At 37.8% G+C, this 17,267-nt stretch overlaps 1 protein-coding gene across 1 annotated transcript in view; it reads right to left on the minus strand.

The window, feature by feature from the left end:
- EEA1 (early endosome antigen 1) overlaps positions 1–17,267 on the minus strand; it is a 70,728-nt gene that overhangs the window by 3,718 nt on the left and 49,743 nt on the right. Inside the window, 9 exon segments of the mRNA XM_010008061.1 lie at positions 217–402; positions 2,204–2,335; positions 2,782–2,967; positions 9,032–9,070; positions 9,072–9,230; positions 11,412–11,606; positions 13,039–13,140; positions 14,658–14,988; positions 15,595–15,734. Of these exon segments, the coding sequence (XP_010006363.1) occupies positions 217–402; positions 2,204–2,335; positions 2,782–2,967; positions 9,032–9,070; positions 9,072–9,230; positions 11,412–11,606; positions 13,039–13,140; positions 14,658–14,988; positions 15,595–15,734 (1,470 nt within the window).

Consider the following 17,267-nt stretch of genomic DNA (forward strand, 5'->3'; position numbering starts at 1 on the left):
GTACTAGAATCACTACTTTTCATCAACAAACCCTTTATCAGACAAGGCTGTCATCCCACTGAATTTTCCTGTACATGCCTCACGGTTTTCTGACCCTGACATTTAAAAATAAATGTAATGTGAAACTAAAGTCAATTCTTTGTTACTTCTCTGTCTCTGAAAGAATCCAAACTTGTGTTCACAAAACAACAGTCTTATACTCTCTAACGTACTAACCAGTTTTGCTTCAATTTCAGCATATTCTCTCTTCAGCTCCTCTTCTCTCTTTTTCAGCTGATCCTTGAGAATTTGATGGGTTTTTTTCTCTTGTTCCAGAGCTGAATTCATATTATCTATTTTGCCCTGCAGCTCTAATTTCTGTTGAATCAATAGCTGTTTTGCATCCTTGAGATTTGCCACATCCTGTTAGGATACAGAGCTCAAAGTTAGAGTAGCAACATTGAAAATTTACATTTAAAACTACTATAATTATTTCCAAGGAAAGGACAGCAATCATTTTTAGTTTTATCACTGCAAGAAAGGATGATTTTATAGGACAAAGTATCAGTGATTTTCAAGATTTTCAACTTACACCTATATTATGAACAACATTCAATTTAAAAGATACATTTAATGTATGTTTCTACTAAAGTAGTGAAAACTTGGATTATTTTCTACAGTTCTTTGAAAAGATACATCCATTCTAATTTTTTAGAGTCTGTTCTAAAATTTACTTCGCATTGTTCTTTGGTTGTAATAATGAGGTTCAAATCTTCACAATGATAATATAAAAACCAAATACTGATGGAAGAAAGCTAGTCTCTATTAGTCTTAAATGTATAAATAATTATCCTATGTCTTAAGTCATTAGGATGATACATTTGGTTTTAAATGTTACAGAAAAACAAGTAAAACTAATAAAACATTTTAAAATCCTGTAGGAGGAAAGTTAGTTGAATTCACAGGTACAATGGACTAATAGGGGTTTGCCAGTTTTCCATAAATCAAAGTTTCCATCACAAGTTAAAACTAAACCAAAGGCAGCAAGAGAACATATTCTGAGGACAGGGAAATGCCCTACAGATATACATGTATCGATATACATCTATCCATTCCCTGGTAGGAGATGGAAACAGTGTATGCCTTTAGGAGACAATTTCTGGTTTAGACTGATTGCTTGTAAGGAGATCAAGAGATTAATACTAAGCTGTCACTGGCATGCACACATTTTATATACATCTTTATAAATTTTCTTCTTTAGAGTAGAGATTTCTGGAAAGATGAGAATTATAATAGCATTTCCCCAAAATGCAAGAAAGCACGGCATCAATTGCTAGAAAAAAACATAATACAGACTTCTATCTAAAAACAAGAGATCATTTTCTAAACACTCAAGAAGAAACAGAACATATGAAACTTCTAAGATGTCATGTTACTTTCTTTTTATTGGCATTTAGGGACTGTGCCTTCATTTATACTTGTGCAGCAACTTCAACCTTGTGTGCTTTACAAATGCAAATATAAATCTTAGTAGTATAATATGGAAAACACAAACTACAGTCTTTTAGGAATGTTTCCTTCCAAAGAGACTAAAAAGTTACATATGTAGACTGTGACAAGAAATAGTTTCTTTTACTGAAGACTAAAAGTTATTTCATTAAAACCTCCACACTTTTACCCTTTAGAGGCCTCAATTGATTGTTATGATTTTGGAAGAGAATCTTTTATAAGGCTCCTGACATTGTTTTTTCGCTGAGTGTGACTTTTAAAGACATTTTAGAAACCACAGCACATCAAGGGAGTTTCAACCCTACCCCACATCCTTGAGAAGCACCAGATGTGCCTAAAATATCTGGGAAACATCACATTCATGACACTTTTGGATATCTTTCTGCACTTCAGATTAGTCAAACCAGGGTAGGCAGAGTGAATCTACAGTGAAACAGAAATAAAGCCAGGACATACAACCCATCTTGAAGCTAAGACAAGTTATGTTGTCCTCCCGGCCAGGAACACTGGGCATCAGAGCTCCAGGATTATCACTAATCAAGTCAGCATTGTTCAGGAACCTCAACGAAATCTATGCTTTGGTTCCCTTACCTGTAATATTGATATTTACAGCAACCATCTTTGCAAAGCCATTCCAGATAACATCTACTGAGTAGGCAGATTAGTATTCTTAGCAGATAACCAACCACATGAAGACTAGTTTGTCTCAATATACCTTCTCAAATTCTTGCTTGCAGGCTCTAAGCTCTTCACCCAGCTTGGCACTTTCTTTTTCAAGTCTATTCCTTATTTCCTGGAGCTCTGTAGTTTTACATTTTTCGTTAGCCAAGTCTTTTTCTTTCAAGATCTTGAAGGGAAATAAAATGTGCTAGAAAAGTTACTACTTTCACATTCACAAAATAAAAACACCAACCAAACAAAAAACATCCAGGGCCAAAAACCTACCTGGAGGCTTTGTATTTAAGATAAAAGAACTACCACATATCTCTGTCCACAGTTCACAGTGCAAACAATTAGCAACACATTTGCAGTTTTAGATTTAAAACTAATAATGTTTTTCCACGTCTAACCACTTTGAACAAATTAACAGCCTATTTCAAAACAAATTAACTTCAACTGTCTGTTGAAAGAGGTTACTGCACCAGAGGTTCAGTAAAACTGCCATTGCTATGCACTACAACAGTGTTATGCTGCCGAAACATCTCTTGTTTAGAGATGTGATGGAGTTAATAAAGGATATCTCCATGGAGTGGATGTGTCTAAGTGAATATTTCAAACAAGAGAGGTACCCACCTTGTCATTCTGAAGATCCTGTAACATTTTGGTCTTCTCACCCAGCTGCTGCTCCTTCTTTGATGCATCCTGCTCCAGTGTAGACTTTGCTTTCTTCAGCTCCTGAATCTGCTGATTATTGCTAGCAAGTCGATTTCTGCTGGAAACTAATTCTTCTTGAGCTAGAGCAAGTTTTTCTTCTGTGGACTAAGGACAAAGAGAGCTCTGCAAATCATCTATCAGTAGAACGGAATCAGATACTCAACTGCCAGTTAAACATTTTCCACATGGAAAAATCTTTAATGTACATTTTTCTTCAAACGTTGACAAAGCAGAGCTACAGAAACTTGTAGGTTCTAAGGTCAACCTAAGAGAAAATTATCCCTATTCCAGCAGCAATACTGTACTGTACATATTCCAGCTTGCCTCCTTTCACAAAGAAAAGGTGAAAATATAACAAAGGAGCAGAGAATGAAAGGTGACTAATGAAAAGAGAATGGAATTTGCTCACACAAATTTATCTTATTCTCTGGGCAAATCAACTGCTCTAGAACTCTAGCTGGCGTTACCAAAGAAGCAGTGAAACTATACTAGGAAGATTTCAAAAGTAATTCAATAGTATTTTTTTTTTAATGACTCAATTAAGCTAGTGCTAGGACAATCACAAAACTTTTGAATATCCTACAATGAAATGTACAACTTTAAAATGCTAATATCAGGGTAAGACATTTCAGTCTCAGCTGCATAAGGATTTTAATCACAAAATTTAGACTTCCATTCAAAATACTCTACAGCCTATATTTTAATTTGCCTCCTACTCTCCCCCCTTACCTAGAAAAATAACTTGTATTTCTCTCTCTACAACACGTTGAAAAACCCCAAGGAATAACCTAAACTTGCACCCAAGGTTCATTCTATTTGAGTACAGCAAAGTCAAACTTGGAGGTTCTTCCTGAATTAGTATTCTGTAGGCTACTTTTTTAAAAGCCTTTGGTGTAGGCAAAGATTGACTGCCTCTACAAGCATGTTGTTTCACAAAGGACCAATGAGAAAGAAAAACAGCAAACTCATCCTCCACTCCCATTAAACATTCAGTGTTTTATGGAAATTTTTAATGCTAAAATAGAGAATGTGAAGTGAGGAGATTTACTATTAGTGATAAACGTATTACCTTCAGTTCATGAGTATGGATTTAAATTATTTCAAGTTAAATTAATTTTGAAACTCTTACTTAAATGCTAATGAAACCTCTTGTTGAAGGCCAGTGATTTTGAAATGAACAAAAAAAAGCACAACTTAGACTTCACTTAATTATGCACATGCTTTAGCAGCTTCCGTGTTGATTTAAAAACAAAGTGAATTCTGCCTCCTAACTCTTTCTTGTAATGTCCAAAGTGTTCTGCCTGCGGAGTCAGACTTAGTTTGAAACACCAGTGATAGTTTCATCTCAAAAAGCTCAGATTGGCTTTTAAAATTAATTTGCAGACAAATAATTTTATTTAGTTTCTGAGCTACTGGAGTTTAATACGTAACATGTTGTAAGGTGTTAACTCAAGCAAAATAGAAGGTGCGTTTGCAAGTTTAAGCTTGGAGCAAAGTGCAACTTTCAGAGAGCAAAATTATCCCTCTGCTCCACTGTGGGCAGTGAAGTACCATATTTCCAAACAGTGCGAAAGGACAGGAAGCATAGCAGCACCCTCACAGAACACCTTCACAGGAAAACCCAACAGCCTGCAGTTTTAGAAAGAAGCATAATGAAAACACAGCTTTTATTCAAATTCCTTGCCAGTAGAAGAAATGTCATTACATCCAATTTGTTAGCACAAGATCATGAAATCTGGCTATGAAGTGGACAGTGACACCCAAAATAGACTCACCTAAGGGATATTACTCTCTCAATGGCCCCTCCCAAAGTGCTTACACTGGATGGGTTATCCCATTGTGTTTATGCCTAGGCCAAGCAAATACTCTGAAATGTATTCTGCACAAATGATTCTATGATTCAGCGTACGTATTCTGCAATGTATTCTGCACAAATGATTCTATGATTCAGTAGTTCCTAATACAAGAGATGTGGAATTTCGTATACAATTTAGCATACTATAGCTTACATATACAAGTGTCTCTTAATTGTGCTGTGATTAATAAGGATGCCTACCTACCTTAACTGGGAAACTATTCAATGTAATTTTAACAGTAAATGCACCCTGTATCTACTTATGCCTTTCTTTCTGCTTTGGTCAAAAGTACCTCATAGCACTCTTTCAAAATTAGAATAAATCTGGCATATGATTATGTGTTCCAGTTATTATCCTTGCTCCTGACTTAGTCTCCACTGAGACTGCAATTCAGCCTGATTCTTTAGGACTTCTGAGAAGCTTGCATTTTTAACATAAAATCACCTTTCAAAACATCTGATGCCATTTACCTTTACTAACATTCAGTTTTGCAATTGCTCCCAGAATATGATAGCTGTTCTCCCAACAAGATAACCTCAACCATCTGACTGCTCTTTAAAAGGAGGGCAAACAAAACTGAATGCATGGAAAAAGTATATGCAGAACAAAATAAGGCAACTTGTGTTTGTTTTTGTAAATAAAACAGATCCTAAGATGACCAGTATAGAGTTCAAGTAAAAAAATAAGAAGATAGTCTGATTGTATAACCTGGGCTGTTGCAGTGCAAATAGTGCAAACAGCAGAACTAGCTGGGTGTTAGGATCTGGATTCCTGCCACTTAAGTGGAATTTTAGTCTTTGTGTCCCCTGTTCTCTGCACCCTGAATCCAGCCCATGAGAAAGGATGTGAAATTATTCACAGATGATAACCTGATCTCTTCTCCTTTCCTAAGAAGGGTTAGAGTGACTGTAGGCAATTCAGGTTCCTGATTTACAGACCAGAAGTTTGGCAGCATGAATATTGTCCCAGGATGTCCACTGAAAATACTCTGACAGTTATGACAATATTGGAGGCAAAGAAACATTCTTTTGAGAACACAAAGGAAACCAGGACTGACTACAAAAAGCATAAATGCCAAGACTGTTGAATACTTGGCAGAGCCTAACAGAGCTGGATTCACACAATGTTCACACTAACTCAAAATCAAGGCAAAAACAAGAGTTCTGCTTTTTTTTTTAATTCTTCTATATAAAAAGCCACCTTTTCCACAAAAAAACCCCACAGTAAATATTTTTGTATGTGTATACAACAAATACTTATATATTATATATGCACATATATATGTGTGTGTATATATATAAAAATATTTAGTGGTGTTCTTTTCTTATTATATAGATTCTTTTTTATCAAAAACTGTAGCTTTTAGAAGCACTCAAATCCTACCCAATTTCTTTTTCCAGTCACATAGACAAAAACATGAATGCTGTTAATAGACAGTGCAATTTTAAACCAAAGTAAACTTGTAGCAAATAGTATCCATAAAATTATAACTGAGTTCTCCCCGTTTTGTTCCAACACTTCTCACGTTTCCTCTGCAAGCCTTACAGCTTCAAAGTTTACATCTGGGTACTGCTACACAGCTAAGATCTTCTGTTATTGAACCAGACACTAGGATTCAGCCTTGCTGGTGAGGAGCTGCCGGCTCTGCAGCTCTCCTTCAAGCAATGCTCTATCTCCAACTCTAAAGCTTCCCTGAAAGCATTTGCTGACCTTTCAACCACACCTCAGTCTCCCAGCTGGAGCTGAGCCAGCTCTCCTAACAGTGACATTCCGAGCAGATGCCAGCAGATGGTGCTCTCTGTCCGGCCCAAGTCCTGCCATGCCTTCCCATGGACTAGACCCAACACCCTACTTGCCTCACTTATCTGCTGTACGGCTTGTCATGATCTATCCCGACGCCTGAAACCTCAGCCTCACCAATACCGTGGTGCGACACCACATGAGGGTATTTAAGCTTCCCATTCTAGTATTTTTCACTACAGAAAACCGAGCATTTTATCTCATGATACAGCCTGGCCATGCCTCTCTCTCCTGGGCTACACTGGGCTTCAAACCATGCTGACTCAACACAGCTGTGCAGGGAGTTCATACCTTTTCTAAAAAGCCTGCACTGAAAGAAACCCAAGTTCACCTTACATACAAGTTTTGAAAACTTCTACTACTTCCTACTAGTAAGTTTAAGACCTTTCTCTACCTCAGAACACTCACCAGCATCAGTTCCAAACTTCAACCACAGTCTACAGGTTTAGCTCAAATTCTTTACATTTACTAACTCAGCTAAGTGAAAACACAATCCAAACAACTGACTGTGAATTGGACTACGAAACTCTATCATAAAGTTCTTCTGACTTGAGTGGTATTTTGATATTCAGGTCTCAAGACTAACATGATTACGCTGATGCTTTCTCAAAATGCTTTTTCCTTTGCGGTCTTCTAAGAGAAGTTATCACTGCTTCTTCAGATTAACATTGCAATAAGGCAGCCCACCCACCATTAAAGATCAGATCCCCAGATTTTCCCTCTTCAACATTATACAGAAAAAAGTGGTGGCAAGCAGACTTCACTAACCCTAAATTAATACTTTAATTTTATTTTATTTTTAATTGAGCAAACAACCTCCAAGTTGGTACATTCCTTCAGTACTGAGGACCCCTACGTTTCTCAGGCTCTCTAGGCTCCACAGTGACTTACATAATAAATCAAGTTACCTGACTGCTCATCTTGAAAATCTTGTTTTCCCATTGCCATCACCTTATTTTACCTTTTTTGCATGGATGTTCTCTCTCCCTTGCTACCATCCCCATTCAGGTTTAAAAGCATGTGGGACACCTACTGTCCTATTTTATACTTGCCAGAACTAGAAGTCATCAAAATGGTTTAATAACTTATTCAAAGCTATTTTTGCAAAGGAGTGAAACTTAAATTAAAACTATAGCAGAAAACCCAGTTATTAAGCACACCCAACGCTTTTATAGGTCATTACATTACCAAATGTTCATCTAAATGCATTGCAGGAAATTAAGTTACAGAGATACATGTGCTATAGTAATGAATTATAAGACAGAGTATTTTTAAACCATTTTTGTTTATTAATCATGCTGAACTTCTTCACAATTTCATGTTGCAATCCAGCTAAGAAACACTGGTAGGTAAAGCTTCTGTAACCTGCAGGGAAATATGGCAGGCAATCTAATGCTGCTGGGGAGGAGTATGATTAATATAACTACAGTGGCCTATATGTAAGGAGCTATTTCTCTTCTTAAAATAACCTGGAACCTAGAGTATGGCTAGGGCTCCAAAATTCACACATGCTCCTATCTGAAACAGCCAAAAGACCTTTAACAATTTCAGTGGTGCGACTGAAAGGCCTCCACCAGGACAGGTGAAAGAGAGCTCTCAAATCCAAGCAGTCATCAATGGCTCCTTTTATATATAATGAAACAAAGAGAAGATGGTATCGAAAATGATTCAGATGATCTGTCCTCCCAAAGTGCCTATTTCTCTCTATAAACTTCAGAGAAGCCTACAACAACAGTGTCAGACACAGTCAAAGCTGCAGTGGGAATCATCTGAAGTGAAAAATGCCAAAGCTGTCTTGCCAGTAGACAGTCAGTCTCTCTAGCACAGTATGTGCTGGGACTAACCGGAGCATTGGCTTAGCACTGACATGAAGGAGGGGAGCAGAAAAAAAGGACAGAAACATCTTTGCTGACTGACTCAACTCCCAGCAATACCTCTTTGAAGGCCCTGCATCCTGATACCAAATAAGAAAGGTTCAGCTTAGGAGTAGCAAAGGATTAAGTTAAGATACCTGTATTCCAGGCAAGTCCCTAACTCTAAGTGTTATTAGTTTGACATCTCTGAACACTGACAATCAGCCAGGAAGAAGCACAAGGGGAAAGGACACGGGAAAGAACTGGCAATGAAAATTCTAGTTATTTCATCTACAAGACAACAATCACCTGCTGAAACAAACTTTACCCTAATTAGCTGTGCTGTTTAAATTAGTGGAAAGCTATAGTATATAACAAGAAAAGGCAACACAAAAAATTAACTATTAAAAAAAATAAATCATCTTTCACTTTGCTGCTCCACAAATGCAAGGGTAGTTCAGGTAAACTGGTAAAAACCCTTGGCTTTACAGTAGTTTCAGGGTATTCTTTGTTCCAGTGTAAGGGATGCAACAGCAGTGAATTCTATATATTGAAGAAGATATTTTCCCCCCCGTGCAGTTCTCGCACTGTTTCTTGGTCTATGAATTTGATAAAAATAAACTACTAAATCACATATGACATTAAAATTACTCTAACTACCTTAAGGTCTTGCGTTATTGCCAGCAGCTCAGACTCTTTCAAAAAAAAACTCTTTCCCATAAAGGTCCAGCTGCAACTTCTCCAAGTTTTCCTTATCTTTTTCATGGGTCTTCTGTAAGTCTGCTAGCTTGACCTTCTCTGCTTTAAGCTCCTGTGCTGACAAAATAGACTGCTGTTGCAGTTTATTCTCCAGTTCTGCCTGAAAGGTAAGCATACAAAGTTTCAATAAAGTTACAGAGAGTAAAGTAAGCTTAATCAGTTTGATAAACTGCATTTCTGCTGCATCATAAGACTTTTTTTCCACTTATGAAATAGCAGTTCAGTAATCTGATGTGATTTTACAGTAATACTATATAACTAATTTAACACAAAATTTAATTCATGTCAGAAGATTAAGTGAAACACATTAAGACCAAACATTAAAAACCCAGCTAATGTTTCCAAGTCCTAAAGTTTCCATGTACTGACTGAAGCACAAATACAATCATGTACCATAGGGCAGCCAAAGCTGGAGCAACATTTTGCAGTGCATGGAACACACAACATAACATTCACAACATAACACAGGAAATCGGGCAAGGAAGGTAAGAGACCAGCATGGCTGAGTCAAGACCTGCTGGTCAAACTAAAAGGCAAGATGGACCTACACAGGGAGTGGAAGAAGGGACAGGTATTCTGGGTAGAGTATAGGGACACTGCCTGGTTATGCAGGGATGAGGTGAGGAAGGCCTAGGCACAGCTAGAACTGAACTTGGCAAGAGATGTTAAGAAAAACAAGGGCTTCTATAGGTACATAAACCAGAAAAGGAAGGTTAAATAAAGCTACCCCACCTGATAAGCCACAATGGTGAGGTGGTCACAACCAACAAGGAGAAGGCTGAGGTTCTCAACAACTTTTTTCCCTCAGTCTTCACTGGCAACCCCTCTCCTCGTAAGTCTCATTTTGATGGCCCACAAGATGCAGACCAAAGTAAGTCCTCCACTGTAAGTGAAGATAAGGTTCATGGCCATCTGAGGAACCTAAGATATACAAGTCCATGGGACATGATGAGATACATCCCAGAGTCCTGAAGGAACTGACAGATGCAGTTGCCAAACCACTGTCCATGATATTTGAAAAGTCATGGCAATCAGATGAAGTCCCTGGCAACTGGAAAATATGAATACAGGCTGGGGGAAGTCATGCTTGAGAGCAGCCCTGTGGAAAAGGACCTGGGAGTACTAGTGGATCAAAAGCTGGACATGAGCCAACAACATGCAGTTGCAGCCCAGGCCAACTCCATCCTGAGCTGTATCAAAAGTAGTGTTGCCAGCAGATTGAGAAAGGTGATTCTGTCCCTCTACTCTGCTCTGATGAGACCTCACCTAGAATACTGCGTCCAGCTCTGGTGCCCCCAGCACAAGAAAGATGTGGACCTGTTGGAACGTGTCCAGAGAAGGGCCACGAAAATGATCAGAGGGCTGGAGCATCTCTCTTAAGAGGACAGGCTGAGGTAGTTGGGGTTTTTCAGTCTGAAAAAGAGAAGGCTCCAGGGGGACCTCATATTGGCCTTCCATTACCTGAAGGGGGCCTACAGGAAAGCTGGGGAGGGTCTTTTTTACAGGCGCTTGCAGTAAGAGGACAAGGGGTAATGGTTTTAAGCTGAAAGAGATTTAGGTTAGAGATCAGGCGTAAATTCTTCAGTGTAAGGGTGATGAGACACTGGAACAGGCTGCCCAGAGATGTTGTGGGAGCTCCATCCCTGGAGGTGTTCAGGGGCAGGTTGGATGGGGCTCTGAGTAGCCAGTTCTAGTGGAAGGTGTCCTGCCCATGCAGGGGAGTTGGAACTCGATGTTTAAGGTCCTTTCCAACTCCAAAAATTCTGTGATTCTGTGATTCCCTCATGTAATAAGACATTTGAACTCTTTCCATTATGGTTTATGAGTTTCATAATGTCACTCAGATAAACTCTTTTGGTATAATTAGAGAAAACTTGCTTTAAAACTGCCATGGGCGTTCCAAAACATTGTAGAGTTTGTCTAAACTACTTTCAGAAGACTCTACCGCTTTAAAGAAAAAGGCCGTTCTTGCCTCATAGCATGCTCCTGAAGCAAAACAAATATATTCACCCTAGCTATTTTTATCAGTTTATTGAAACTAATTTCCTAGAGAATCCATATTTCAAGCACTGGTTCTTCTTATTTTATTATTGTTGTTGTTGTTGATGTTGTTGCTTCCATATCCCACAGCATCTGAAGAACTTGTTTCCACATCTGCACATTATCATTTCCAACAACACTACAGCAAACAGCTGTTTATCACAAAGATATTGACATAAAAGCTGCAGCATTTATCAGAGACATTTAAATTCATTTTCTTAAAGGAGTAAGAGAGTCTCACCTTTTCTAAAAGTGCAGTTTTTAATTCAGCTTGCAGAGTCTCACTATGTTTTTTCTTTTGCTCAAAAGATTCCTTCAAGTCTCTCAGCTTTCCCTGGAGATGTTGCTCGCTCTTTTCTTTCTCTTTCAGAAGACCCTGAATTTCCAGTACTTGTGCTCGTGCTGAATCAAGTTCTATTGACAACTGCTTAGAAATCTGTATTAAAAAATATTAAATAACTATATAAGTTTAATTCAAATCACTATTTGTAGATACCTATTTGTACAACTGCCTATTGAACCATGTGGATGGCAAATCAAGTATTTTAAAATCAGACAATTTCACAGATTAAAAACTGGTCAAAGCTGCTAAAACTGAAGGTACAGCCTCAGGACATTAGCTCTCAAAAGACTGCTATAAGTTGGGGAGAATCTCTTGATTGTAGGAATCTGAAAGGCTTGTCCTATTCTACTTCCCTCTAGGTATCAGTCTGCCAGAGACTAGAGAGATATCAAGCCACACACTTCTTCCCTGCTCTTACCTTTCCATAAAGAGCTGCAGATTATTTGCAGCAATCAGATTCCAAGCCTGCTACTGTTATTTCTTGCACACAAAAGCAGATCATGCCAAAGTACCACTGCTGCTACTTCCTGCTTTGTTGCTAGGTGGTCCAACACTGGCAAGTAGATTTAGATGTTAAGAGCTACTGTAACACACTAAACTCGCCTGTTAGTCCCAATTTCCTACCCTTAGAACAACTGCAGACTTCTTTTTCACCATTTGAAATTGAGAACAAGCAACTTTTCTCCAGCCAGAAGTGGTCTGAGCTCTCCTGCTAGTATTAACTGCAGTAGGTACCAAACTCATCCTCCTGCACTTGCCACAGAGCACTGCAGTGCTTCTGCTGAAGGAGAAAGGAGCCAGGGGAGTAGCAGCAGTAGCCACTGTGCAATTATCATCACACCTGTACATCTATAAACCCTCTTTTTCTGACAGTAAGAGTCCATCAGTCCATCAACTTATGTCCACTGAACATATCTTTCCTGATTCCTTTAGGGAACAGGTAACAACTTGGGTAAAAAAAAAATCCATGAAAGCAGATTAGGCATTCAGGCTGCCAGCTGGACTTCATGATTTTGCAGTCTGAATGCTCATCTTTAATAAAATGTACACTTGGTCCTTATGCAGTCACAGCAATTATACAGGTTTGCTAAAGTAACTAAATCCTTCTAGGATACCTGAAAATGTCCTGTCATCCACAAAGAAAACAGACTAATAAGGCCTGAGACTGAAATAGATCAAAGGATACAAGATAACAGCTTGCATCATTCACAGACAATACGTATAAAAAAAAATTGAGGACATGGTAATATAAAATAACTGGTTCACTAATGAAAAAACCTGAAGGGCTAAAATCACCCACTGAGCTATGTGGGACAAAGAGGAGTGGAACCTGTATTTTAAAACTTCACACTAACATCTTGGAAATTTTTTGTATTGCTTATTTCAGTGCCCCAGGTAGATTACAATTTAAGAACTGCAACCTCTTTATGTCTCATCAGTTTCAGCAGGCAAAACTGAAAAATTAGTACTTTAGACATTTATTTTTATTGATCTGTACATTTTTGAAACTAAGTGGACAGCTTACCCCATCCTTTTTTTCCAGTGAGTTTTTCAATTCATTCCTCTCTTTAGCTACAGACTCTGTTTGTACCTGGAGTTGGTGTTTTACTTCTTGGCAGGATTTTTCCTAAAAAAAAAAAATACAACAAGCAAATATTTCTGTGAGCTTCTAAGAGAAAGTATCAAGCACTTTTTGCAGGATCTACAAAGACTTGAAAAAACACACTTTCCTTTTCAGTAAAGAAGCTTTCCTTCTCAGTTGCAGACAGATTTTCAGCTAAAAAACTTCTCCAAACTTTTAAAAGTGGCAAACTTAAGATGAACACAGCTGATACCCAGTACTTAACAAAGGCAGCCATGTGGCAAAAAGATTTTCTGATTAGGGATAGTGTCCCTATTTGGAGCAGCTGTAGGCAGCCTTTTTCCTTCTCATGGGAAGCAGTAGGCTCACCGCTCTCCTCAGGATCCAGAATTTCTTGATGTTCTAAAACTCATGAGCAAATACGTTTGGAGAACTTGTATGCTAATACAACCACATTTTAAGCCCAAATACTATGCACTTAGGACAGTGACAAGCCTCCAAATGACTACAGAATTAGAAGCAGAATCTGGACTCCTATCTTTAAGTCTAAATTGGGGAGCAAATCCTTCAAGTTTTTAGGAGAAACAAATATTTAAACAGCAGTAACTAAGTAAAGCAAACAAAAAGGCTTATCTTAAAGAGGTGAAAGAGTAAAGGAAAAATGTTATTTTTAACTATGAGCAGAATTTTTTTAGATCAGAATAAAAGCAGCTATGAACAGATTCTGGGAAATGGTGACACGTAAAACAAAAGTGAGAAAAATACCCCTAGCACCATGTCTGAGGCAGGGGTGTCAGAACAGTTGTGGAAGAAAATGTAAAAAACATATAATGATAGAGTGCTCATTTGTATCACCAACAAATTAAAAAAAAAAAAAGGAAGGAAAAAAACATGTATTTTAAGGCTACTAAGAGTTCTTTCATTATGGCAACAGGTTGCTGTGGTGGTCATGTACTTGTTGGTGTCTCACCACTTGGGAGACCTCACTGAAAATCAAACAGTTCTAGTACTTTCACAATACCATAAGCCAGACATATCCCCAAAATGGCTGACAATGTTAACTCTGCCTGCAGTACAGAGCTTTCCAGGATGTCCAGACAGGCATCCAGGAAGGTTCTATATAAAAGAGTCTAGAAAGGAAACTAAAATGGCTTCAGAAAAATAGCAGCTTCCTCAGTATGACGGCACTTGAGCAGAGGGTTTAACACTGAATTTTGCAATAATAAGATAGATGTATTTTTTTAAAAGGGCCTATTTCTCATAAAACTGTTTCACCACTTCCCTTCCACATGGTTTTCTTCACTTTATTAAAGGCATTCAGCAAGGAAAAAGAGATCCTGTTCTGTGATATGACTGACATTTAAGAAGTGCAAACAGCCACACAAAAAATGTTAAGGTAGGCCACATGTATGAACAACTGAAAATCATGATTTGTTTTTCCTTAAGGTAATTAATTTCCATGCATTATCAGTGTACATACACTGTTTTCAGATAGAAAGCAAAGTCATTTCATCAGATTGGAAGTACACCAAGCTTCATGTCTAATAAAAGAATCTACCAACCATTTCTGCCATAGCTGCTTTTCCTTTTTGTATTTCTTTTTCTAATTCCTCCTTTCTTTTTTTGAAGGATTCTGAAGTTTTTGAGAGCTTCTCTTTGGTAGCTGTAAGGTCCTTTAATAGACTGTCCTTCTCTGCTTTGACTTGTTGCAGCTCTGATGTTGCTGCTTGCATTTTACAATCTAATTCTTTGAGTTGTTTACTTGTATCTTGATTTGATTTATCAAGATTTTGTTTGAGGTTGGCCTTTTCCTCCTCCTGCTTTGAAATTTGCTGTTTTGCTTGTTCAAGGGCTTCAGATTTCTTCTGTAAATCTGATTTAGCATTAGACATCCTGCAAATACAAAGAGAACAATAAAGTGGGGGTTTTTTTATGTTGGTCTTCACAGATTCTTTTCTATCACTAAATGCTTATATTATTGAATATATTACCTATAGAACTACTTCATAGAATACCTTTTTCTTCTAGAACATAGGAATTTTGTCTCTCCAATGAAGACATACCAGCAACTCTAAATATTGTTTTGAGATGGACTGTTTTCCCTCAAATACTATGAACAGAAAATATCCCTTTGCTGCTTACGTATAAATTGCAAATTAGTCTTTGAAAGCTTCACAGCTGTGGATATTTAAAGTTGTACCTCAGTACACCAAACTGTTCAGATACTTAGCTGACAACCATGAATAAACTCCAGAAGTGTAGTGAATCACAGCAGTCAGTGATTCACATGAGACAAGATGGCAGACGGAGTCTGCACAACTTACAAAATCAAAGAAAACAGGTGGGATACAGCTCAGTTCTTGTCACAGAGGGAATACATCAATTTTATCTCTGACTTTAAGAAATCACAGGAGAGAAGAACAAAATTTCAGCCCACGTCCAAACCACTCTGGCTTTATGTCTGACTCTGAAAAGTACTGTAGCACAGGAAATGCATACGCTTCTCTGGATGCTTCAAGTTGTTTACACAGCTCTGCAGCCCGGAGGTCTAGCTCTGTACATTGCTGCCGCTGCTGCTCTAACTCCTGAAGAGCTTGTTCTTTGCTTGCTTTCGCATCAAGAAAGTCAGCTTCAAGTTTCTGAGACAGAAAAACAAAATAGTTGGAACCATGAGAACATAGCCAACAAAATAAAAACAGCAATAAAAAGCAGAAGTCAAGGTGGACTGTGAGTAGCACTGACTATAGAAAGTCTTCACTGTAAAAAGTGTGTGAGAAATGTGACTGCTATCTACCTAATTCAATAGTTTTCTATTTATGTTGCACTTTTTAGTTCCTGCAAGTCTCTTGCTCCACCAACAGCAAACTGTTTTGGTAAAACATTCTGAAATCACCTTTAAATTAAATGCCAAGCAGACATTTTACTGCAAAGTAATAGATAAACTGCAGAAATCTTTGAAGAGCTTATTCAAAACACCTATACAAAAAAAGGCCATACACAGTGCTCACAGCTTTGGGGCCAATAACTGCTGAAATACATAGCCCAATAACTGTCATTCTTTTAACAAAGACACGAACTGCAGCTGTAAAAGAAAAATCCTACTCTTGCCTGGGAGATGGTTTTCTTGCTTTGTTTTTAGAAGGTCCTTGTTCATCTACATCGAGTATAAAGAACACAAGAGTCTTCAGCAAATAGGCACTGCTTAGACTATTCAACAGCCTGGCTCTTTTAAGGCATTTCTGTTTTCATGCAGTGGCCATAAAGCAAAATGGCCAAGTTTCTCCCTGAAAATTCCTGAGGGCAGGAATTTGGTTTCTCACTTTTTTTTTTTTTTTTCTTTTAAAATACCATGTGCCTCAACAGGAATAATCCTAAAGAAAGGTGATAACACCAAGGTTTTATACAGAATTGCATTCCTGTTGACAGCCTCAACAACCCTGCTCAGTTTCACACTTCAGCTCCCAGGAACCTTGTAAAATCTTGTGGAAGCAAGCACTGTATTCCTACTAAGCATTTGTTGGTTGCTTGTGAAATTTTAGGAAAAGGATTAAAAGTAAAAACACAAATGAAAACTAATTTTAAAAAAGTTTTCAAAAGAAGAGAGATGGAAGCACAAAATAATTATGGTGATAATGAAAATGTATGACTGTTTTATTTTTTAATAGCACTGGATTTAAAATTTCATAGGGGAAAACAACCTTCCTTCTCTTTTATAGGGCATACAAGCTAGGAAAAGCACCCAACTCAGTCTTGAGCACAAAGACTGCTAAGCTCCCTCAAAGCATACAGACAACACTGCAAAATCAATTCTGTAATGCTCCTAAGATCCCTGTACCATATGGTTTTATGCACTGTGAATTTCGATCCCCAAGAATGCTTAAGAAATATTGAACAAAAGTTAAAATCTGAATTTAAAAGCTCTCAAGCATTAGGACTAATGCGTATTCTTAACTGAAAATATTAGTATCTCAAAACACCAAAGGGTTCTACAAACCCTCCGCCAGAATTACGTATACAGAAAAATTGACTCCAGAAATAGAATGTAAAACTCAAGATCAAGTTAGAGGAAAAACACTGATAATAAATTCTTGATAAAAAGCCTCTGCAGAAGCCTACTGAAAAAACGTTTAAAATAAATCAAACCAGACAGGTAGTGTTAACTTGGGCAAACC

The sequence above is a fragment of the Chaetura pelagica genome, unplaced genomic scaffold, assembly GCF_000747805.2.
Source record: "Chaetura pelagica isolate M959 unplaced genomic scaffold, ChaPel_1.0 scaffold50, whole genome shotgun sequence".
Lineage (NCBI taxonomy): Eukaryota > Metazoa > Chordata > Aves > Apodiformes > Apodidae > Chaetura > Chaetura pelagica.